The sequence below is a fragment of the Aegilops tauschii genome, chromosome 7, assembly GCF_002575655.3.
Source record: "Aegilops tauschii subsp. strangulata cultivar AL8/78 chromosome 7, Aet v6.0, whole genome shotgun sequence".
Classification (NCBI taxonomy): Eukaryota; Viridiplantae; Streptophyta; class Magnoliopsida; order Poales; family Poaceae; genus Aegilops; species Aegilops tauschii.
This window is the reverse complement of record NC_053041.3, coordinates 19627878-19653963: the sequence shown is the minus strand read 5'-3', so window position 1 is coordinate 19653963 and position 26086 is coordinate 19627878. Positions and strand designations below refer to the sequence as shown.

Sequence of the window (26086 nt, the reverse complement as noted above, 5' to 3'; positions counted from 1 at the left end):
TCACTGGGAAAGCACCTGGAATATTTATATGCGGGAATTTTGTGAGGCCATTGCGTGTCCGTTTCCGACGGAAAGGGCGGTCGCATGCAGCAGCGCGCGCGTGTCTCCGCTCGTCTCCTTCCACCGCATCCATCACCGACCATCGTCCCTTCCCTCCCCTGTCTCGTCAATGGCGCCGCTCCGCGTGTCGACACGCCATTCCCCGCACCCTCTTACCACTGCTCGTCCTGCACCGGGCTTGCGCCTCGGGGGCAGTAACTCATTAATAAAGCCACCGCCCATCCAAGAGGAGAACTCGATCTCAAGTCTCAGCTCCACCCGCGTGGATAAGCTCGCACCGCTCGTGCTCTCCTCTCCCTCCCAGACACACACACACACTACACACTACACACGCTCTCTCTCTCTGCTTGGCGATCTTCTGTACCGAGCTCGCGAGGAGGAAAGCCGCCGCCGCATCGATCTCTCTCGACCATGGCCGCGCGAGCACTGACCGCCGCCGGCCGCCGGGTGGCCGGCCGGACCGGGACGACGCCTCTTCTCGCCTCCCGCAGGTAACTAACCAGCTCTGTTTACCCTGCTAGCTTGTTGTACAACTCTCAGTCATTCATGGCAGCATCGTCCTGTGTGTTTCAGGAACGGAGTCAGCATGAACCACTCCTCGGCCAGCGCGCGGCGGGAGGAGGAGCAGTACCAGGACGTCCGCACCGCCGCTGCGGCGATGACGGGGGCGCAGGTGGAGGCCGCGCTCAACCGCAAGAACGTCGAGGTGCTCCAGGGCGAGGAGGACCACGTCGCCACGGTGCTGCCGGACGAGACCATCGGCGGGTCGCTTGACGGTGGCGAGGACGCGTCGTGGGTGCCCGACCAGGATACGGGCGTCTTCGGCCCCGCCCACGTCGACACCCACGGCGGCGGCTCGGCTGCCGCTCCACCGCACCTGTTCGGAGGTGCCACGGCGGCCACCGCGGAGGGGTCAGCGGCGTCTTCGTCTGATCAGGACACGGGCGCCTTCGTCCCCGCCGATGCCGACGCCGACACTGACACCCACGGCGGCGGCGCGCGTCCCGCCCCACCGCACCTGTACGGAGGCGTGGGCGGGACGGCGTCGGTGCTGGACCAGGCGGTGTTCGTCCGGGAGGAGGACATAGAGGACGTCGAGAAGCCCGCCGCCATCGACATGGGCAATGCCAACGCAGACGTCAACGGCAGCATCAAGAACTACTAGTGCAACTTACTTAGTTCCATCGATCAGTCGGTGCTCTGTAGTTTCAGTAAGCTAGTTAGTACTGCCCCTGCCTCCCTAGTGGAGTAGAACAGAATAAATCACAGGCGAAGCTATTCAGTAACGTTCACGTGCTTGCTTACCTATTTACTCCCTTTGTTTCAGAATAATTGAAGTTCTGGATTTGTCTCAACTCAATCTTGTTTAAGTTTGTCAAGACTACAGAAATATATACTATTATCATCTCGAACGCCAAATTAGTCTCAATAGATTCTTTATTAAATACTTGCAGAACACGGCGTGTGCATTGCAACGGAAGGAAAAAAAATCATAATCTTCTGTGGCCATATCACATTTTGCCCTTTCATCGAGATACACTCCACTCTCAGTTTTGTGAGATCGTGAACAATTTTGAAAGTCATGAACATTCTTTTGAACTCACAAACATATCTGAAATCATGAATATTTTTTATAGCCATGAACATTTTTTTTCAGATTTTCAAACATTTTCTAAAATCATAAACATATTTTCAATGCATGAATATTCTATACTATTTGTAATTTTTTTAAAGAAAACTTGTGAACATATTTAGAAACATTTTTCTTCAAAAGGCAGACATTTCTAGAATCAATGAATATTTTTTGGAAATTGGCAAAACAATTTATGAAATTACCGAACATTTTTTACATTTTTCAAAATGCATGATCATCTTTTGAATCATTGAACATTTTATGAATCAATAAACTACTCCCTATTTTGTAAGTCAAGAAGAGTTTTTGAAATTTTAGAATATTTTTAATTGGTGAATTTTTTTTCAATTTCGTTAACCATTTTTAATACATCAATTTTTTCAAAATCCATAAACATTTTTTGATTTTCCGAACATTTTTCTAAAAATTGCAAACACTTTTAAAAATTGCAAACATTTTCTGAATCCACAACATTTATGAATTATTAGACATTTTTTTAAAATTCTCATTTTTATAATTTTAGAAATTTATTTGAAGTCCCAAATTATTTAAAGTAGAAAAATGAAAATAAAAAACGAAATTGAATAACACGCCATCGAACATGGACCAGCCCAAAGAGGCGCGCTGTGTCTTCTCCCAGCGTGCAGAGGGCAGTATAGAAGGTTGCTACTGCATGGGCAGGCTCAAGCGGGGATTCTCCTGCATGAAATGTTTTTGATCACTTATAGAAGATATCGATGGGAAATATTTTGCAACTTTGGAGGCAATTTCATCGACGTACCCATGAGCTGCAATGGGAAACAAAAATATTACCGCCTAGCCAAATATGTATGGTTCAATACTCTAACAGAATACCCATGCGTTGCATCCTCTATTTTAACATGGTGGCCCGCCATGTTGCCACTTATCTTTCGTCCTATCCTTGCTGATGATGGTTGTGATGTCCATATGATCATAATATATTCGACGTAGTAAATCCCAAGGTTATGAGCTTCTCACTGCACGCCACACTTGTCATTGTGCCGCGCAAACAAATGTTTAAAACTCTGAAAACAAATCTCATCGAGCACGAACTACTACCAACGCCTAGACATATAAAGACTTCCCACAAACTAATCAAACCCTACACATAAAAAACTTCATGAACGCCTACTATGAACATTTCTTATGTTGAGACGACATTTCTTGAAATGCATGAACAATTTTCGAATTCATGAATTTTTTTTGATTCAACAAACATTTTTTGAATCGATTTGCTTTTAAAAATAATTGGGGAACAACTTTCGAAATTCGCAATATGTTTTAGAATTTTTGTGAACATCTTCTAAAATTTCATCGATAGTTTTTCAGATTCATGAATATGTTTTGAATACACGATTAATTTTTTCAAAAGCATGAACATTATTGTATTCCCCGACCATTTTTTCAAATCATTTAAGATTTTTAAAATTTCATGGACATTTATTTTTCAAATTCCCGAATATGATTTGAATACACAGCCAGTTTTAAAAATCATGAGCCTTTTAATTTCGCGAGAAATTTTGGAAATAATGATTTTTTATAATATGCAAATAGTTTTTTAAAATAACAAACATTTTACGGTTTCCCAAGAATTATTTTAGTTCACGAACATATTATGATTTGTCGTTTTTTCTTCAAAACTCACAACTTTTTGAAATTTGGAAAATTTTGAATTCCCAAAATAATTTAAAGAAGGAAAAATAAAAAATAAATGAGAATAGGAAAAGCAAAATGGAGAAACAGGGCGTCATGCGGCGTGCATGGGCCGGCCCATGACCTCGTGCGGCGAGGAGAGAAAAGGCGAGAAAAAGGGTGTGTAGAGCGAGGTATCGAACCCGGTTTCAGGCGTGCAAGATTGAGTGCTTACCCATTGGGACACTTCCATGCTTACGAAATCAGGAGTCATCACTCTATAAGAACCGAACGCCATGGTGTCTCTGAAATAAAATCGAATTGTTTTCAACACTTACGGGTGACATAGTGGGTAATTTATAAAAAACTCTGGGTGCAATTTTCATGACGTACCTCCAGAAGCAATAGCCCCTTTATTATTAGGTGTATATATATATATATATATATATATATATATATATATATATATATATATATATATATATATATATATATATATATATATTATGTTTTAATTTTCTGTTGTAAGTCTTAACATATTTCCCCATAGAGTTGATTAAACTTAAGCAAGTTTGACTTATGGAGAACCTAAAATTTCAACTATTTTGTACTCCCTCTGTACATAAATATAAGACGTTTCAGAGGAAATGTCTTATATTTATTTACAGAGGTAGTAATAATTAGTTTGCTATTAATAAAGAAGATAGCTTCATGTTGTTAGATTTCAGTGGAAGCAAGCTGGTAATGCCAAGAGGGAAAATATCAGGTGATACCACCGTTTATATGATACCACCGATACCTTATCTTTTCTTAAAGATGCATCAGTCTTTTAGTAAAATCTAGGGAAATATTACCCTTAGCCAAAGGCACACTAAGGGTCTATTAGCCCAATGACCAACTCGGCTAGCAACAATTTATGATCTATTAACGGATTAGCTCCAATACTACGTGTATTCATTTGATTCGGAGCTGGTCTTTTAAAAGAATCACCTCAAGTATTCCAAATTTTGAACCAATAGCCTCACCGTTTCGATTTTTAAATATGGTGGTAATCCTATTGCTAACACAATATTGCAATCTGCAACATTCGTTACAAATTGTTAAGTACAAAAACGAACATGGCCGCCGTCATGGGAGTAGCAGTACACGCAATTACTCCTTCCTTCCCACCTCTTTGTATCCATGAAAAATAGGGACTGGTTTCACCCATCGGTACCAATGGAGATCGCCTAGTTATTCAGCCTCTCCACCTTCACCCACCTCGCAGGAGTAGCTTGTCATCGCACGCCACCCGAGGTAGGTTGTCAAGATGTCGTCAATCGGTTCGTCACCCAATTGACCGACCACTCACTGCTCCAGGCTCAGCACAATGCTCAAGCCTCTAGCCACTCCGATAAAGAGATAGTAAGGGCAAACGGGTGGTTGTATTCGAAAAAAGGGATCCGTTTACAATGATTTCAAACTAACTTTCAAATTCTAGAATTATCCAAGTACGATACAGATGTAGCTACAAACATATCTTGAATGATAAGTGTCATTTGTTTGGCTTTTGGATCTTTGTCATTATTATAGGTCAAGGGTACGGTCGGTTCATGCCTTACAAATATTTTTGGTCAATAAAGGTGTACGATCAAGAGTATTGACGAGCTACTTTTTTATTTTATTAACAAAAAGACACCCATAGGGTATTTAATACTTGAATTCCACTCCCGAGGAACTCAGAGAATCAAATAATAGAATAGAAACCAACAACAAGGAGAAATTGCAAGGCCTTCTCCCCTATAAAACCGTAGCCACTCCGCATCTCCCTTCACCACCAACGGTTCCACCACGTTAGGAAGAGAGAATGAGGGGACCAGACAGATTCAGGAACGATCTCAATCGCGCATAAGCTTTTGAAGGTAGCAGTGCACGTCCCTTGAAGCGGGGAAGATACCCCCACGGTCATTTTCATGGAGCATAGGCACAACTTTGCCAGTTGAAGGCACGGAAAGATGAAGATTTAATAAAGAAAGTAACAAAGGCGAAGAGAGTAGAAAAGGTAAAGAAACTAACTTCTCGCAAAAAAAAAAACAGAGGCACAACTGTGCCAGCTGCTCCTTCCATGGAATAGAATCAAAAGTTCAAACCGTGATACTACTCGACCAACACTTAACATTGAAAATAATCATAAGTAAGAAGCGAAAACAGCTAAGGTAACATAACGCGGTTGGCTTTATTAGTGTCTCATTCATTTGTTGCCTGCTATTGCTGAGGCTGGAAACAGAGACGTTTCCAGCTTATTCTGAGCATTTTCTCCAGCATGTACTCTCTTTCATGAACGACTTGAGCCAGGCAATCCAAGAAATAGCTCCGTCTCCACATCCATGACATCATGGTGGTCTTCGTCGGCTGGGAAGGTTGCCATAGCAGAGGCTGCCGCCGCCATCGCAAGGTGGTGCTCCTTCTGGTACTGCACATATTAACGAGGGCAAGCCCATCAGTGGACAGATCATTATATATGTTACGCTTAGTTGAGCTACTTGCTAGATGCATGAATGGGTGGTGATCTCGACTGGGATGCACATGAGGGATGGGATACGTGTTCAGAGTTGGGTTGTTTCATTCATGAAGGCAATTTCATTGTCCATCTTTACCTGGCAATATAGTTCTTCTTTGTGGTGGCTCAACTTCACCACATTCTGCCTCAGCTTAGCGAGCTGCTCTTCCAACCGCCGAGTCTGACATGTAAGAAAATTGAGTAGCATTAAGCTTGCACTGGTAGCATGCTAAGTTTCTATTATCTTTGCACTTAGATATAAATATACTCCCTCCATTTTTGTATACAAGACATTAATACTTGGCACACCTCACTCTCTCACAAAGCTTTTTTGAAGCCAGTGTTTTAGCTTGATGTAACTTTATGGCCCGCTTGTATTCTCCTTTGGCAACTCTTATAACCTGCTTATGTCACCTTATTATACTTCCTCTAAGATAATTAAGAATTGAAGTCACATTAACTATTGTGTAAACTTCCATTGCCCGGCTTGTGTATGATTAAATGCACACATAGATTCGTTATTGCTAAAACTTCATGTAAACTGAGTTAGAATTGGCTAACCTTCATTGTTCGGATGCTAAGAAGGCTTTTTTCAGTTTTGTCCTCTAAGCTTTGCAGTTCTTCAATAGAGCATTCTTCTAAATTAGAACCCAAAACTTTCCTGCATCTCAACAGTATAAGATGGTGCCAACTTATCATTTGTCCGGTAGTACATAAACAGTAGTCTCGTCTCTCGTAGTTGTTACCTTTTGTATGCTTCAAGAGCATGGAGCTTCTTTGACAAGGCCTCTGCATCAGCTTTTATTTTCTGCAGTTGAGATCACATGGAGTTTTTGAAATTGTTGTCACATTTAAAATAAACCAGAAGGTACTACCACAATCCATGCCAAAATACAGTGCATATTAGATTTTTCTGAAATCAAAGTTTATACTGTTTGGCTGAGTTTATAGAGAGAACAATATGAACTTCTGCATACCAATACATACGATATGAAAAATATTTCATGATAAATCTAATGGTATTGTAGATGCTGATGACATTTTCTACAAACTTGGTAAAACCTTACAAAGTTGAGCAAGATAAAAGTAATATGCACTATATTAATTTTAGTAAAGAGGGAGGAGTACTATGTGTATATATGAAACACAGACTATGCACCTCTATATCTTGATGTACTGTCTGGCTGCTGGTTCTATCCTTTGTGCTTGTCTCATTATATCGTCCAATTGTATTCTGCATGCTGAATTTAAATTTAAGATGTAAAATATATGAAAACAACAACAACAGCAGTTAATTACTCTATAAACAGTTAATTAACTCAGGGTTAACAGCCATAACCAAACGCGTAGTACTCCTACGCGGCAAACGATCTCAAGATAAGCTATTGTGAGAAGCATTAGTGCGTCCCATGTAATTCTAGGCTGCCTAGTAGCATTTGGTTATTATTCTATACTAGCACATATGCCTGTGCGTTGCAACAGGAGAGATTTTTTGCGAGAAGCATCGGGAGAGATAATTGATGTGTCCATCAAAACGTTCTCCACAACAGTGGCGCGACAGAGCGGAGAGTTGTGGTGTTCTCGTGGGTCATGTTTGGTCCGCGAGATGTTTATAGTAGTGGGGTTGGTCCGAATGACGGCCACTACCCAACTCGTGCCTTTTTTCCGTTCAGGTCCACCTCCTTATCGAGGTTGTGGTGACCTCCTGATTTTTTTTAAAACATATCAGCATTTTTTTGGAAAAAGCGTTAATTTCTGGAAAAGGCAAAAAAAACTTGAAATAGAAAGATTTTTTTAAATTCACAAACATTTTTTAAAAACAAGACCATTTTTAAGGCGGGGAAACAGACATTTTTCGAATTGGTGAAACATTTTTTAAGGCGGGGAAACAAACATTTTTTAAAATAGAAAGACTTTCAAAACCATTTTGAAATATGTGTTTTATATCACGAACATTATTTTGAATTTGTAAACATTTCAAAAAAAATATTTTTCGAATTACTATTATTTTTAAAGTGAAATTTATTTTGTAAGTCTCGAAAAAATTTGGATTTTTTTTAAATGCGAACATTTTTTGAATTTCGAGCAAAAATTGAACGAAAAAATAAATTTAAAGTTCCAAATAATTTTGAAAATTGGAACAAGTTATGAAAATCTAAGATTTAACGGAAATTATTACAAGAAACGAAATTTTTGAAAATGAAAAAAATAAATTTATGAAAAAGGAAAATATATCTTGAAGGGAAAATTGAAAAATAGAAAAAAAGCACAGAAAATACAGAAATGGGCCGGCCCAACATTGGGCGACAGATGGGAAGCTCCAACTATATGTGGCTCTGTGCGACAAATAGGGTTCCCCAGCAGCGTGCGCAGGATATAAATGTGGGGCTTTTCTGGGCCTTAGCGCGTGCGGCCCACTTACGAAATTCTGCACAAACTGTTTTGTTTTCTTTTCTAGCAGCTGGACCACAAAAATTTAGTACCACCTCGGATATAAAAAAAATATTTTCGGCGGTGAACGGATAAAAAAATTGGCAAAACACACCTTACTTTATTAGTAGGTATAGATATAGATATAGATATAGATATTACTATATTTTTTGCTTTCCTTCCATCCCAGAGTATCCTATTGGTTAAAGAATCTAGGACATAGGGAAATGAGTAGCTTAGATGTACTGACCGTCCTTCCATCTCGAGGCCCTTTTGTTTAAGGTTTAGCTCAAATTGCGGCAATAGCCGGACGTACGGAGAAAGATTTATCTGCTCCTTTTTTGGAGAGAAGTATACGCCAATTTTAAAGCTCGGCAACTCTCACCCAGTCATCAGTAAGCGCTCCTTTGATTCATAGGAATTTTGGAGGATAAGAATCCTTAGAATTTTTTTCTATGCTGGTTATTTGATTCATAAGATTGAATTCAATAGGAATTTTTCTTAAGGATTTCTTTGTACTACTTTCTATAGTATTTCTAGTATCCACTCAAACCTCTTTGAAAAAATCTTTTGTTTTTCCTATGATGCAATCTAACAAACCAAAATTCTGTAGGATTGAGATGAGCATGACATTCTAATCTTGTATTTTCCCTATTCTCAGATTTTTAAAATCCTGCAAATCAAAGAGGCCATAAACCTTGTGAGTGGTGGCCTGAGTTTGTGCGTTGTAATATAAAAATGGATGGAGTACACCCGGTCCCAGATATATAGAACGAGACGGATGTAGTGTAACGGTGGAGTGCAGAGGGCTTCCCTTTTTTTGCGAAAAGGATTAAATCTATTATTAAATTTCACCAGAAGTACAGAGTTCCTTTTTTTCTTTTTCGTTGCAGAGGGCTTTGGGCAAATAGCGAGTTTTGCTGCTAAAATAGTTGCGCGAATACCCATGCCCACATGGATGGGGCACATATTTCTTTCGCCAGCAAGCGAACATAGAGTAGGAAGGAGGGGGTGGTAAAAAATAATACAATTACCCAGCGTTGGCAAATTCGTAGAGCCTGCCGCCTGGGGAGAAGACGACCTAAAAAAGAAAAAAGTATTCTCAAATTGGACTTAGTAAATATCAGGATAAGGGCGATGATAAATAAATAGGTAGTTTTTTGATTAAATTAATCCATGAATAAATCATGAGTATGACATGGACAGCATTAATAACACACTGATTACGATTTAACAGAGCATGTACTACGCACATAGTAGAAACATCTACGCATATCGCTAGTACTGCTACAACAGAAAGAAACACGAGAGGGATAAGCGATGTATACCCTCCAATCGGCCACGCGGCGGCGATGGCGGTCGCAGCAGCCGCGGCATCCTCGGCGGCCTTCTTGTCGGCCTCGGCCTTCTCAGCGGCGGCACGGTCGGCGTCGGTCGACATGGTGATGACGAAGGTGATGCGGACGTAGATGAACAGAAGCGAGCAGTCGCGTAGTCGCTACCCAAAAACCTAATCGCCCCTCTCCCGTACAGGATCCGGAGAGGCGGGGTTTCGGAGGCCTGCTCTCCCGTCAACCGTGTACGCGGTGAACGGGATGGAGTCGCCGGCGGCAGCAGCAGCAGAGGAACGACGTGGGCGTGGAGGCGGAGATGGAAATGCGTTCTGTTTTCGCGGCGGCTAGGGTTGGCAGCGCCCCACATATATATGTGCGGCCGCGCGTGGAGAGACGTGGGCTGAACCCACGTCCAAGTCGGTAGCCCATGATTCGACATCTCAGATCGTGGCCCTACCTGTCAAAGACTCTCCGTTCCTGACCGGCAAAAAGAAGCGCATAGGAGTGAGCTCGGCTCGGCTCAATCAAGCAACCCGCGGCGCGGTGCGGTGCAGCGTGACGAGGCGAGCAGAGGAGGAGGAGTGCGCGAGGGCTTCTTTTCTTCTCAAGCTCCAATAGCATGAGGGAGAGAATCCCTTATAAACCACTCCAATTCTCCTTCCACTAGCGGTATGGGACTAAACTTTCCACCACCTTGTCATGCCACCTACATGGGCCCTTAGAGATTAAATCTAAAATTGTCATATGGGATCTAGGCCCATCTCATATTTCAACAATCCCCCACCAGATCTCAGGGGCCCACTTGTCCTTTGTTCCAAACGCTGTTTTGATATACCAGCATCTCAGTGGAGATCGATTAAGGTTGAGCTCCACCTAGACCAAGAAGTTACAGTCCTTCACAACTGAATAATGGACTATGCCTTGAATTGTCAGTTTGGCATCAAGAAGTTTCACCACAAGTCTCACTGATACGAGGCTGCCGAAGGCCGACCCCTCGAGTGGAGCATATTAGTCACACTCCTGGCCTGTTCATGAGCTTGCTAGAGATCACCCCAATCTCATAGACTGTGACCAGCAGTCGGGCTCATATAGGTGTGTTCCTCCAAAGATCGCTCTGTAGGATAGCATCTTGCTTATACATATAAGCCTTGGAACACATTAGGACAGTAGTCATCCTTCCATACAGTTTCCGAGAGTATTGCATCTCCAACGGAGTGGGTTAGTAAAGTTACTCTCCTCAGTTCACCACTGGCTTGTTTTCCCAGGTCCTACTTCACCGGATCTCCGATCACATAGGTTGGGTTACTACCATGGCAACTCATGTGGGTCTCATACCCATCTCCCTTGATGCGCTATCTATCACAACACGTGATAGCCCTTTAGTAAAGGGATCTGCCAGATTCTTAGCCGTATGAATACAATCCAACGCTATCACTCCGGAGTTCCTCAATTTTCTGACAGCTTTCAATCTCATTCTTATGTGTTTGTTGGACTTCATGTTGTCCTTTGAACTCTTCACCTTGACAATAACTGTTTGATTATCGCAGTTCATAAGGATGGCCGGAACCGGCTTCTCAACCACTGGCAAGTCCATCACAGATCTTGAAGCCATTCCGCTTCGCCACCCGATGTGTCTAATGCTGTTAATTCTGCTTCCATTGTCGATCTTGTTAAGATCATTTGCTTGCAAGACTTCCAGGAAACAGCACCACCTCCAAGAGTAAACATATACCCAGTTGTGGCCTTCATCTCATCAGCATCAGAGATCCAATTCGCATCACTATACCCTTGAAGTACCGACGGGTATCCGGTATAGTGAAGTCCATAGTTCATAGTACCTTTCAGATAGCGCATAACTCTCTCAAGAGCACGCCAATGTACATCGCCCGGTTTGGAAACAAATTGGCTCAGTTTGCTAATAGCAAATGCGATGTCAGGCCTCGTTGTGCTCGCTAGATACTGGAATGAACCAACAATCTGAGAGTATCTCAATTGATCTATAGCTGTGCCTTTAGACTTTCGAATCAGCACACTAGAATCATATGGTGTTTGAGATGGTTTGTAGTCCGAATATCCAAAGCGACTCAACACGTTCTCAACATAATGGGATTGCAGAAGTGTAATCCCACCCTCATCATCTCTTAATAGCTTGATGTTCAAGATAACATCAGCCACTCCAAGGTCCTTCATCTCAAAGTTCTGAGAAAGGAAAGACTTAACCTCCTCGATCAACTTGAGATTAGTTCCAAATATCAGTATGTCATCAACATACAAACATAGTATAACTCCTTCGCCCCCACCATAGCGATAGTATACACATTTGCCGGCCTCATTAACAACAAAGCCAACAGATGCCAACGTTTCATTAAACTTGTCATGCCATTGCTTAGGCGCTTGTCTCAGGCCATATAAAGATTTCACCAACTTACACACCTTTCCTTCCTGACCATCTATCACAAAGCCATCAGGCTGTTGCATATAGATTTCCTCCTTTAGCTCTCCGTTCAGGAAAGTCGTCTTAACATCCATCTGATGAATGAGAAGACCATGCGAGGCCGCCAACGATAGTAATACTCGAGTGGTGGTCAGTCTGGCCACAGGTGAATAAGTGTCGAAGAAATCTTCTTCTTCTTTCTGGGCGTAGCCCTTGGCCACACACCTAGCCTTGTACTTTTCTATCGTACCGTCGGGCCTAAGCTTCCTCTTGAACACCCACTTGCATCCCAATGGTTTGCAACCATAAGGACGTTCAGTAAGCTCCCAAGTCCCGTTAGCCATGATGGCATCCATCTCGCTACGGACCGCATCCTTCCAGTAGTCAGCTTCTGGAGATGCATACGCTTCTGAAATAGAAGTGGGATTATCCTCCACGAGGTATATGAAGAAATCATCACTAAAGGTCTTTACAGTCCTTTGTCTCTTGCCCCTACCAAGGGTTTCCTCATTATCCTCCTCAGGATTTTTATCATGTGTTTGTTTATAATATTCCATCGGAATGACAGGTTCAGGAGTCTCCTTAGGTTCCTGTCTAGAAGTTCTTTGTACATCTCTCATGGGGAAAATGTCCTCAAAGAAAGTAGCATCCTTAGACTCCATAATTGTACCGACCTTCATGTCAGGTACCTCAGATTTCACTACTAGAAATCTATAGCCAACACTATTCATAGCGTAGCCCAAATTAACACAGTCCACAATCTTTGGTCCAAGCTTACGCTTTTTGGGGATCGGCACATTAACTTTCGCCAAGCAGCCCCAAGTACGTAAGTACGAGAGTGTTGTCCTTCTCTTGGTCCACTTCTCATAAGGAGTGATCTCGTTATCCTTTGTCGGAACTTTATTCAAGACATGACATGATGTCATTATAGCCTCCCCCCACCATGCCTTGGATAAACCCGACGTATCTAACATGGCGTTAACCAAATCAGTTAGAGGGTTTTTCCGCTCGGCAACCCCGTTTGACTGGGGTGAGTAGGGAGGCGTCCTCTCGGGAATAATACCGTGTTCCGCACAGAAGGCATCAAACTCTTTTGAGAAGTACTCTCCACCACGATCTGACCGGACTCGTTTAATTTTCTTTTCAAGTTGATTCTCAACTTCTGCCTTATGGATTTTAAAGTAGTGTAGAGCCTCAAATTTAGTATTTAACAGATACACATAGCAATATCTAGTGGAATCATCTATCAAAGTCATGAAATATTTCTTTCCACCTTTAGTCAACACACCATTCATCTCACAAAGATCAGAATGTATGAGTTCCAGTGGCGCCAAGTGTCTCTCCTCTGCTGCCTTGTGAGGCTTGCGAGGTTGCTTAGATTGCACACACGAATGGCACTTAGAACCTTTGGCTAAAGTGAAACTCGGGATTAAATTCGATTTTGCTAGCCGCGTCATAACGCCGAAACTAATGTGACAAAGACGTGAATGCCAGACTTCAGATTCATTAACACTCAAATGAATATTGTTCACGACTTTATTACATAGATCTGCAAGAGAAAGGCGGAACATGCCTCCGCATTCATAACCCTTTCCAACAAATAGTCCATATTTCGTAACAACTAATTTATTAGACTCGAATACCAACTTAAATCCTTCTCTACATAGAAGGGAGCCACTAACGAGGTTCTTCTTGATGGCGGGGACATGCTGCACGTTCTTCAGCTGCACGATCCTTCCCGAAGTAAACTTCAGATCGACCGTGCCAACACCAAGAACAGAAGCACTCGCGCCATTTCCCATCAGTACGGACCCGTGAACTGTGGCCTGGTAAGAAGAAAACAATGAAATGCCAGCACACACATGAACACCTGCACCTGTGTCGACCCACCAATCGGTGGACGGCCAAACTGAAAATACAGCAAATAAATTACCGTACCCAGATGCACCACTCTCATTGTTGCTCACAATCATATTGACAGACTTGGAGTCCTGCCCTGGCTTCTTGTACTTGTTTGGGCACTTGTTGGCCCAATGTTCAACCGAACCACAAGTAAAGCAGCCCTCATCCTTCTTGTTCTTCTTGAAGGTCTTCTTACCCTTCTTCTTAAAGTCGACATTCTGTTGGACACCGTTCTTTCCCTTGGGCTTGTGGGAATTGGAGTTCTTCTGATGCACCATATTGGCCACAGAAGTTCCTTCGACCCCTTTTCCGTGCGAGTCCTTTGCCCTTGAGTTCTGCTCAACACTCAGATGGCCAATGACATCCTCCACAGAGAATTCACGCCTCTGATGTTTCAGAGTGGTGGCAAAGTTCCTCCAGAAATTGGGGAGCTTAGCGATTATGCAGCCCGCGACAAACTTGCCCGGTAACTCGCACTTAAGAAGCTCAAGCTCCTTAACAATGCATATTATCTCATGAGCCTGCTCCAATACAGGACGGTTTTCAACCATCTTGTAATCGTGGAACTGCTCTATAATATACATCTCGCTCCCTGCATCGGCCGCCCCGAACTTAGATTCGAGCGCCTCCCACAAGTCCTTGGCAGACCACACATGCAAATATGCGTCAACCAGCTTATCTCCAATCACGCTCAGAACTGCCCCGAGGAACACGACAGTGGCCTCCTTGAACGCCTTCTCCTGTTCAGGAGCGATCGTTCCTGTGGGAGTCACACCGGCGACCCAGAACACATTCATGGCCGTGAGCCATAAGGTGGTTTTAGTCTGCCAACGCTTAAAGTACGTCCCCGTAAACGGGGACGGTTTCAGTGCAGCAGCAAAACCAGAATTCAAAAAACTCCTACACAATTTAGGTTTTTGGATTGATAAGTAAATAGGCAGTTTTTTGATTAAATTAATCCACGAATAAATCATGAGCATGACATGGACAGCATTGATAACACACTGATTGCGATCTAACAGAGCATGTACTACGCACATAGTAGAAACATCTACGCATATCGCTAGTACTGCTACAACAGAAAGAAACACGAGAGGGATAAGCGATGTATACCCTCCAATCGGCCACGCGGCGGCGGTGACGGTGGCAGCAGCCGCGGCATCCTCGGCGGCCTTCTTGTCGGCCTCGGCCTTCTCAGCGGCGGCACGGTCGGCGTCGGTCAACATGGTGATGACGAAGGTGATGCGGACGTAGATGAACAGAAGCGAGCAGTCGCGTAGTCGCTACCCAAAAACCTAATCGCCCCTCTCCCGTACAGGATCTGGAGAGGCGGGGTTTCGGAGGCCTGCTCTCCCGTCAACCGTGTACGCGGTGAATGGGATGGAGTCGCCGGCGGCAGCAGCATCAGAGGAACGACGTGGGCGTGGAGGCGGAGATCGAGATGCATTCTGTTTTCGCGGCGGCTAGGGTTGGCAGCGCCCCACATATATATGTGCGGCCGCACGTGGAGAGACATGGGCTGAACCCACGTCCAAGTCGGTTGCCCATGATCTGACGTCTCGGATAGTGGCCCTACCTGTCAAAGACTCTCTGTTCCTGACCGGCAAAAAGAAGCGCATAGGAGTGAGCTCGGCTCGGCTCAATCCCGCAACCCGCGGCGCGTCGTGACGAGGCGTGGCGTGGCGTGACGAGGCGAGTGGAGGAGGAGGAGGAGTGCGCGAGGGCTTCTTTTCTTCTCAAGCTCCAATAGCATGAGGGAGAGAATCCCTTATAAACCACTCCAACTCTCCTTCCACTAGCGGTACGGGACTAAACTTCCCACCACCTTGTCATGCCACCTACATGGGCCCTTAGAGATTAAATCTAAAATTGTCATATGGGCTCTAGGCCCATCTCATATTTCAAAAATCCCCCACCAGATCTCAGGGGCCCACTTGTCCTTTGTTCCAAACGCTGTTTTGATATACCAGCATCTCAGTGGAGACCGATTAAGGTTGAGCTCCACCTAGACCAAGAAGTTACAGTCCTTCACAACTGAATAATGGACTATGCCTTGAATTGTCAGTTTGGCATCAAGAAGTTTCACCACAAGTCTCACTGATACGAGGCTGTCGAAGGCCGACCCCTCGGGTGGAGCATATTAGTCACACTCCTGGCCTGTTCATGAGCTTGCTAGAGATCACCCCAATCTCATAGACTGTGACCAGCAGTCGGGCTCATATAGGTGTGTTCCTCCAAAGATCGCTCTGTAGGATAGCATCTTGCTTATACATATAAGCCTTGGAACACATTAAGACAGTAGTCATCCTTCCATACAGTTTCCGAGAGTATTGCATCTCCAACGGAGTGGGTTAGTAAAGTTACTCTCCTCAGTTCACCACTGGCTTGTTTTCCCAGGTCCTACTTCACCGGATCTCCGATCACATAGGTTGGGTTACTACCATGGCAACTCATGTGGGTCTCATACCCATCTCCCTTGATGCGCTATCTATCACAACACGTGATAGCCCTTTAGTAAAGGGATCTGCCAGATTCTTAGCCGTATGAATATAATCCAACGCTATCACTCCGGAGTTCCTCAATTTTCTGACAGCTTTCAATCTCATTCTTATGTGTTTGTTGGACTTTATGTTGTCCTTTGAACTCTTCACCTTGACAATAACTGTTTGATTGTCGCAGTTCATAAGGATGGCCGGAACTGGCTTCTCAACCACTGGCAAGTCCATCAACAGATCTCGAAGCCATTCCGCTTCGCCACCCGATGTGTCTAATGCTGTTAATTCTGCTTCCATTGTCGATCTTGTTAAGATCGTTTGCTTGCAAGACTTCCAGGAAACAGCACCACCTCCAAGAGTAAACATATACCCAGTTGTGGCCTTCATCTCATCAGCATCAGAGATCCAATTCGCATCACTATACCCTTCAAGTACTGACGGGTATCCGGTATAGTGAACTCCGTAGTTCATAGTACCTTTCAGATAGCGCATAACTCTCTGAAGAGCACGCCAATGTACATCGCCCGGTTTGGAAACAAATTGGCTCAGTTTGCTAATATCAAATGCGATGTCAGGCCTCGTTGCGCTCGCTAGATACTGGAATGAACCAACAATCTGAGAGTATCTCAATTGATCTATAGCTGTGCCTTTAGACTTTTGAATCAACACACTAGAATCATATGGTGTTTGAGATGGTTTGCAGTCCGAATATCCAAAGCGACTCAACACCTTCTCAACATAATGGGATTGTAGAGGTGTAATCCCACCCTCATCATCTCTCAATAGCTTGATGTTCAAGATAACATCAGCCACTCCAAGGTCCTTCATCTCAAAGTTCTGAGATAGGAAAGACTTAACCTCCTCGATCAACTTGAGATTAGTTCCAAATATCAGTATGTCATCAACATACAAACACAGTATAACTCCTTCGCCCCCACCATAGCGACAGTATACACATTTGTCGGCCTCATTAACAACAAAGCCAACAGATGTCAATGTTTCATTAAACTTGTCATGCCATTGCTTAGGCGCTTGTCTCAGGCCATACAAAGATTTCACCAACTTACACACCTTTCCTTCCTGACCATCTATCACAAAGCCATCAGGCTGTTGCATATAGATTTTTTCCTTTAGCTCTCCGTTCAGGAAAGCCGTCTTAACATCCATCTAATGAATGAGAAGACCATGCGAGGCCGCCAACGAGAGTAATACTCGAATGGTGGTCAGTCTGGCCACAGGTGAATAAGTGTCGAAGAAATCTTCTTCTTCTTTCTGGGCGTAGCCCTTGGCCACAAGCCTAGCCTTGTACTTTTCTATCGTACCGTCGGGCCTAAGCTTCTTCTTGAACACCCACTTGCATCCCAATGGTTTGCAACCATAAGGACGTTCAGTAAGCTCCCAAGTCCCGTTAGCCATGATGGAATCCATCTCGCTACGGACCGCATCCTTCCAGTAGTCAGCTTCTGGAGATGCATACGCTTCTGAAATAGAAGTGGGATTATCCTTCACGAGGTATATGAAGAAATCATCACCAAAGGTCTTTACAGTCCTTTGTCTCTTGCCCCTACCAAGGGTTTCCTCATTATCCTCCTCAGGATTTTCATCATGTGTTTGTTTATAATATTCCATCGGAATGGCAGGTTCAGGAGTCTCCTCAGATTCCTGTCTAGAAGTGCTTTGTACATCTCTCATGGGGAAAATGTCCTCAAAGAATGTAGCATCCTTAGACTTCATAATTGTACCGACCTTCATGTCAGGTACCTCAGATTTCACTACTAGAAATCTATAGCCAACACAATTCATAGTGTAGCCCAAATTAACACAGTCCACAGTCTTTGGTCCAAGCTTACGCTTTTTGGGGATCGGCACATTAACTTTCGCCAAGCAGCCCCAAGTACGTAAGTACGAGAGTGTTGTCCTTCTCTTGGTCCACTTCTCATAAGGAGTGATCTCATTATCCTTTGTCGGAACTTTATTCAGGACATGACATGATGTCATTATAGCCTCCCTCACCATGCCTTGGATAAACTCGACGTATCTAACATGGCGTTAACCAAATCAGTCAGAGTACGGTTTTTCCGCTCGGCAACCCCGTTTGACTGGGGTGAGCAGGGAGGCGTCCTCTCGTGAATAATACCGTGTTCCGCACAAAAGGCATCAAACTCTTTCGAGAAGTACTCTCCACCACGATCTGACCTGACTTGTTTAATTTTCATTTCAAGTTGATTCTCAACTTCTGCCTTATAGATTTTAAAGTAGTGTAGAGCCTCATCTTTAGTATTTAACAGATACACATAGTAATATCTAGTGGAATCATCTATCAAAGTCATGAAATATTTCTTGGCACCTTTAGTCAACACACCATTCATCTCACAAAGATCAGAATGTATGAGTTCCAGTGGCACCAAGTGTCTCTCCTCTGCTGCCTTGTGAGGCTTGCGAGGTTGCTTAGATTGCACACACGAATGGCACTTAGAACCCTTGGCTAAAGTGAAACTCGGGATTAAATTTGATTTTGCTAGCCGCTTCATAACGCCGAAACTAATGTGACAAAGACGTGAATGCCAGACTTCAGATTCATTAACACTCAAATGAATATTGTTCATGACTTTATTACATAGATCTGCAAGAGCAAGGCAGAACATGCCTCCGCATTCATAACCCTTTCCAACAAATAGTCCATATTTCGTAACAACTAATTTATTAGACTCGAATACCAACTTAAACCCTTCTCTACATAGAAGGGAGCCACTAACGAGGTTCTTCTTGATGGCGGGGACATGCTGCACGATCCTTCCCGAAGTAAACTTCAGATCGACCGTGCCAACACCAAGAACAGAAGCACTCGCGCCATTTCCCATCAGTACGGACCCGTGAACTGTGGCCTGGTAAGAAGAAAACAATGAAATGCCAGCACACACATGAACACCTGCACCTGTGTCGACCCACCAATCGGTGGACGGCCAAACTGAAAATACAGCAAATAAATTACCGTACCCAGATGCACCACTCTCATTGTTGCTCACAATCATATTGACAGACTTGGAGTCCTGCCCTGGCTTCTTGTACTTGTTTGGGCACTTGTTGGCCCAATGTTCAACCGAACCACAAGTAAAGCAGCCCTCATCCTTCTTGTTCTTCTTGAAGGTCTTCTTACCCTTCTTCTTAAAGTCGACATTCTGTTGGACACCGTTCTTTCCCTTGGGCTTGTGGGAATTGGAGTTCTTCTGATGCACCATATTGGCCACAGAAGTTCCTTCGACCCCTTTTCCGTGCGAGTCCTTTGCCCTTGAGTTCTGCTCAACACTCAGATGGCCAATGACATCCTCCACAGAGAATTCACGCCTCTGATGTTTCAGAGTGGTGGCAAAGTTCCTCCAGAAATTGGGGAGCTTAGCGATTATGCAGCCCGCGACAAACTTGCCCGGTAACTCGCACTTAAGAAGCTCAAGCTCCTTAACAATGCATATTATCTCATGAGCCTGCTCCAATACAGGACGGTTTTCAACCATCTTGTAATCGTGGAACTGCTCTATAATATAGATCTCGCTCCCTGCATCGGCTGCCCCGAACTTAGATTTGAGCGCCTCCCACAAGTCCTTGGCAGACCGCACATGCAAATATGCGTCAACCAGCTTATCTCCAATCACGCTCAGAACTGCCCCGAGGAACACGACAGTGGCCTCCTTGAACGCCTTCTCCTGTTCAGGAGCGATCGTTCCTGTGGGAGTCACACCGGCGATCCAGAACACGTTCATGGCCGTGAGCCATAAGGTGGTTTTAGTCTGCCAACGCTTAAAGTACGTCCCCGTAAACGGGGACGGTTTCAGTGTAGTAGCAAAACCAGAATTCGAAAAACTCCTACACAATTTAGGTTTTTGGGTGGATAAGTAAATAGGCAGTTTTTCGATTAAATTAATCCATGAATAAATCATGAGCATGACATGGACACCATTGATAACACACTGATTACGATCTAACAGAGCATGTACGACGCACATAGTCGAAACATCTACGCATATCGCTAGTACTGCTACAACAGAAAGAAACACGAGAGGGATAAGCGATGTATACCCTCCAATCGGCCACGCGGCGGCGGTGGCGGTGGCAGCAGCCGCGGCATCCTCGGCGGCCTTCTTGTCGGCCTCGGCCTTCTCAGCGGCGGCACGGTCGGCGTCGGTCGACATGGTGATGACGAAGGTGATGCGGACGTAGATGAACAGAAGCGAGCAGTCGCGTAGTCGCTATCGAAAAACCTAATCGCCCCTCTCCCGTACAGGATCCGGAGAGGCGGGGTTTCGGAGGCCTGCTCTCCCCTCAACCGTGTACGCGGTGAACGGGATGGAGTCGCCGGCGGCAGCAGCAGCAGAGGAACGACGTGGGTGTGGAGGCGGAGATGGAGATGCGTTCTGTTTTCGCGACGGCTAGGGTTGGCAGCGCCCCACATATATATGTGCGGCCGCGCGTGGAGAGACGTGGGCTGATCCCACGTCCAAGTCGGTAGCCCATGATCCGACGTCTCTGGCCCTACCTGTCAAAGACTCTCCGTTCCTGACCGGCAAAAAAAAGCGCATAGGAGACGAGGCGAGCGGAGGAGGAGTGCGCGAGGACTTCTTTTCTTCTCAAGCCGCAATAGCTTGAGGGAGAGAATCCCTTATAAACCACTCCAACTCTCCTTCCACTAGCGGTATGGGACTAAACTTCCCACCACCTTGTCATGCCACCTACATGGGCCCTTAGAGATTAAATCTGAAATTGTCATATGGGCTCTAGGCCCATCTCATATTTCAACAGGCGACCTCGGCGTCGCAGAGCACGGAGAGCTGGAAAGCCTTCCTGTGCAAGCCACTGCGGAGCTTGGAGAAGGGCACCTGCTGGCTCGTCCGGTCCTCTATCAGCTTCACTTGCGTCTTCCCCCGCCCCATCCTCTTCCTCCTCCTCCTACGACCACCACAATGTCCAATCCAAAGGAAAACTAGCTAAGCTAGGACGGCATGCAAAGTGAGTGAGACTCACCAAAAATGGCAAGCTTTCCCTCTCGGCGAGAGGCCGTTTTATGGGGATGAGCATGCATTGCAAGAGACGACAAGGCCTCTACTCTGTTGTTTCCCCGGAAGAGAAGAGCATCTGTCTTTTTTTCTTTTTCTTAATATGTTGTTTCTTTCTAGACGACTGTTCACTACAATGAAAGAGCCAATATGGGGAAGGGCAGACAACGTCCGTTAGTATATTTTTTGCCTTTCGCCACTAGCTACCTAGGTCCCTGAATCAATTCCCATCATCACCCCTGCACAATTTCTAAATCGACTCGATTCTATATCGTACCATATGCAGGATTGTCGGCTTTGCCCTTTTACTCAAAGTGTTGAGGGTGCACATCACACGATCTATACAACACCGATGTTTAAGGCATGTTCCATTTTGAAAAAGACCATGTTTAAACTTTGTTGGGAGCCCACAGCACTTAACATATAATCTGTCTTGTTTTCTATCTTGTACCTATATTATCTATGTCTCTTTTTTTAAACTCACACTTAAACTTTATTTAAACAAGAGCAGGAATATCATACGATACAATACCCAGAATTCAATCACCCAGAATTCAATCTGGAGGTACTTGAGTCCAGACTCCAGAGGTCGTAGCGAGTACTAACACCTAATGTTGCCAACCCATGTGCTGCGCCATTAGCTGACCGCCGCACCCATGTTACTTTGTAATCTTGCCACGTCCGGAGCATCGCCTTCGGTGTAAGAATATTTATGTGGCCAATGTAAATAATAGTTTGATTTTAATGAAGAGTTCTAGTATGATGGTTACTAGAAATAATAGATTAAAGTCTGGGTTTTAATTCCCTCGTATCTCCCTCTGTTAATCTTCAGAAACTAGAGTGCATATGTGTACGTGTGGCAAAGTCACATGCCTAGTGCATGGACATGTATTAGTGCCTCGCGATGGCTATGTACTGGTGCATGCATCGATTAATCGATATGTGCTAGAATGGACCAATTAGATGCAAGCACATGGATCGGTTTGTTTTGTAACTACGCATGTAGCCAAGCGGTGGCTGTGTACAAGCGCAGCTGGACGCGATGCTTCGTATTAGGGACGCGCCTGTCCCAGCGTAACTGTTGAGTATATGTGTTATGTGCATATTGTTTGTTGGGCCTGTCTCCTAATTTCATGTATAGTTGAGGTCCGTGGTCCATCTTTATAAATCATATATATACGTGTCTATGCATAAACAGCAATACATTGTGCAATTACAACATCTTACATGATACTATCAGTTTTAGGTTTTAATTCTCGCCTTCTGCTGCCGCCGCGCGTCGCCCGCGCCCGCCGCCGCTCCTTCCTTCCTGGCCCGATCGCGCTGCATCGCCAGATCGCCCGCGCGTCGCTCGCTCGCTAGCCAGCTGCAGCGTTGACCGATCCGCTGCAGCCGCGCGCGCCCACGCCCGCTGCTCCACGCCAGCCGCCGCAAACCGCCGCTCGCTAGCCGCCAACCCGCTCGCTCCGTGGCCCGATCGCGCTGCATCGCTAGCCAAACCAAGTTCGTGTACGCACGTTCCTAGCTGTGTGTACCGTGCACTGTTCCTGAAGATCCATCAAGCTGTAGGCGTGAGCGTCTCTGGTTGATTTGAGCCGCCGAGCGCCATGTCGCTGCTGCCGCCTGCCCGACCCGCGTGCCACTCTGGTCACTCGCCAGCCCCGATAGCGTCCACTGGCCCGTTCGCCGCCGCCTTTGCCGTCACGCCGCTGGTGCCCCTGGCCGCCGGTGTCCTACGGTGCGGCCCCGCCGCCGTACGGGGCGGCCGCCACCTATGACGCGTCCGGCGTCGCCCCTCCAGTCCGTCCCGACTTACCATCCGTCTCGGCTCCATTGCTCCCGCTGGCGTATGTCGCCGCCCCACCGTCGGTGTTCTCCGGCCAGTCCGTCGTCGCCCCGCCGCCGGCGTCGACTCTGCCCGTCGATCTCTTGCTGTTGCGCGGGGCATTCGACGCGCCCGTTCCCACGTACGGGAATCCTACGTACGGGGCTCTGCCCGTGTTCGGGTCTCCCGGGTACTGGTGGGGGTCGTCAGCAAGCCAGCACTCGCCCGTTGGGCAGCATCCCGACGGCGCCCCGCACCTGCAGCATCTGTCAGCGGACCAGCAGGTTTTTTCGGCGGGCCATACAGCCTGCCCGGCACTGCAGTCGCAGCCGGGGCTGCTACCCATACCGTATGGAGAGTACCCACTGCCGCAGCCGAACGGCGGCTACGACCTACCCATGGCGTCTCCACCCCACTCGCCGGCCCTGCCGCCGGCGCCCTGGGATCCGGTGCTCCTCCCGCACTGCATGCCGCTCCTACGCCGAACAACTACACTAGAGGTGGTGATTGGTACATGGACACCGGTGCTACGGCTCACATGTTTGCTCATCCTAGTAACCTTGCCTCCTTCACTCCTGTCTCCACCGACCGCCGCATCATTGTCGGCGACGGTTCCACACTTCCTATCACACACATTGGGCACACTTCTTTTCCTTCTAGTTCTACCCCATTATCTTTGTCTAATATACTTGTGTCACCTCATCTTATTAAGAATCTCATTTCTGTTCATTGTTTCACTCGTGAAAATTCTGTTACCATTGAATTTGACAAGCTCGGTTTTTGTGTCAAAGACGCTCGAACCAGGGTGGTACTTGTCACGCCCAAGATGCGACCCTATCCTAAAGGAACACGAAGGTCCCACCAAGGATAGAAGCGCATCTTGAAGACGCTTTTGCAAGGTGGATATCATTACATCAACATTACATAATATTTGGGGATACATACAAGGCATACAAATGCCGCAAGAATACGTCAATACATCATACATAAGATCAACATCCGACTACGGATGAAACATAAACAGAAACTCAAACGACATCCACCCTGCTAGCCCAGGCTGCCGACCTGAAACCTATCCCCTGATCGACGAAGAAGCAGAAGAAGAACTCCAAACAAGTAGACATCGCTCTCGCGTCAAGATCATCGCACAACCTGTACCTGCAACTGGTGGTGTAGTAATCTATGAGCCACGAGGACTCAGCAATCCCATTACCATGGGTATCAAGACTAGCAAAGCTTAATGGGAAAGGAAGGGGTAAAGTGGTGAGGTTGCAGCAGCGACTAAGCATTTATGGTGGCTAACTTACGCAAATAAGAGCGAGAAGAGAAGCAATGGAACGGTCGTGAACTAGCCATGATCAAGAAGTGATCTTGAACTCCTACTTACGTCAAACATAACCCAGAAACCGTGTTCACTTCCCGGACTCCGCCGAGAAGAGACCATCACGGCTACACACGCGGTTGATGCGTTTTAATTAAGGTCAAGTGTCAAGTTCTCTACAACCGGATATTAACAAATTCCCATCTGCCACATAACCGCGGGCACGGCTTCCGAAAGGTAATACCCTGCAGGGGTGTCCCAACTTAGCCCATGATAAGCTCTCACGGTCAACGAAGGATATTCCTTCTTCCGGGAAAACCCGATCAGTCTCGGAATCCCGGTTACAAGACATTTCGACAATGGTAAAACAAAACCCAGCAAAGCCGCCCGATGCGCCGACATCCCGATAGGAGCTGCACATATCTCGTTCTCAGGGCAACACCGGATGAGACATCCTACGAGTAAAACCAGGCCTCGAGTTTCCACGAGGTGGCCCCGCAGTCTACTCAGTTCGGACCAACACTTAGAGAAGCACTGGCCCGGGGGGGGTTAAAATAAGATGACCCTCGAGAGAGCGACTCCCTAGGGAAAAGAAATAGGCCGGACAAATGGTAAAACCAAGGTTGGACCTTGCTGGAAGAGTTTTATTCAAAGCGAACTATCAAGGGGGTCCCATAAATCACCCAACCGTGTAAAGAACGCAAAATCCGGAAACATAACACCGGTATGACGAAACTAGGGCGGCAAGAGTGGAACAAAACACCAGGCATAAGGCCGAGCCTTCCACCCTTTGCCAAAATATAGATGCATTAATAATATAAGAGATATTGTGATATCCCAACATAAACATAATCCAATAAGGAGCAATCTTCATCTTCACCTGCAGCTAGCATGCTATAAGAGGGGCTGAGCAAAGCGGTAACATAGCCAAACAACGGTTTGCTAGGAAGGGTGACAAAGGTTAGAGGTTCATGGCAAAATGGGAGGCTTGAGGAACAAGTGAATAGGTAGCGCAGCAAAGCGATAGAACGAAGCAACTAGCATAGCAATGATAGTAATGAGATCCAAGGTGACGGTCATCTTGCCTGAAATCCCGCAAGGAAGAAGAACGAGTCCATGAAGAAGATGAAGCCACGAAGACGAACGAATCCTCACGAACGCAACGACAGAACTATCGAGAAGAAGCACACAACAAGGTAAACACACCACACATGAACGAGGTATGATGCTCAATCAAGAATGATGCATGACAAAGCTACGTGAAGCTACTCGTGACAAGAGATGATGCATACAAGAACAACACATCAAGGCAAGTTTAAATGAGGCCGGAAACAACATATAACAATTCCGGTAAGTCCTCATATGCATATTTTGAAATTGGTCCAGAACTGAATAAACCTTATATTCAAGTT

At 45.5% G+C, this 26086-nt stretch overlaps 2 protein-coding genes across 2 annotated transcripts in view; one reads left to right on the top strand and one right to left on the bottom strand.

Moving 5' to 3' along the window:
* The first annotated feature begins 257 nt into the window (after positions 1-257).
* LOC109785680 (uncharacterized) lies at positions 258-1479 on the top strand. Its single transcript, XM_020344278.4, has 2 exons — positions 258-551; positions 634-1479. The coding sequence occupies exons 1-2, from the start codon at positions 472-474 to the stop codon at positions 1223-1225; spliced, it is 672 nt and encodes a 223-aa protein (XP_020199867.1). The 5' UTR covers positions 258-471; the 3' UTR covers positions 1226-1479.
* A 4181-nt stretch (positions 1480-5660) lies between these two features.
* LOC109785683 (MADS-box transcription factor 50-like) overlaps positions 5661-26086 on the bottom strand; it is a 39889-nt gene continuing 19463 nt past the window's right edge. Inside the window, exons 2-6 of the mRNA XM_020344280.2 lie at positions 7045-7126; positions 6632-6693; positions 6447-6546; positions 5983-6066; positions 5661-5798 (exon numbers count right to left, since the gene is read on the bottom strand). Coding sequence (XP_020199869.1) covers positions 5661-5798; positions 5983-6066; positions 6447-6546; positions 6632-6693; positions 7045-7126 — 466 coding nt within the window. The remainder of the gene's footprint in view (positions 5799-5982; positions 6067-6446; positions 6547-6631; positions 6694-7044; positions 7127-26086) is intronic.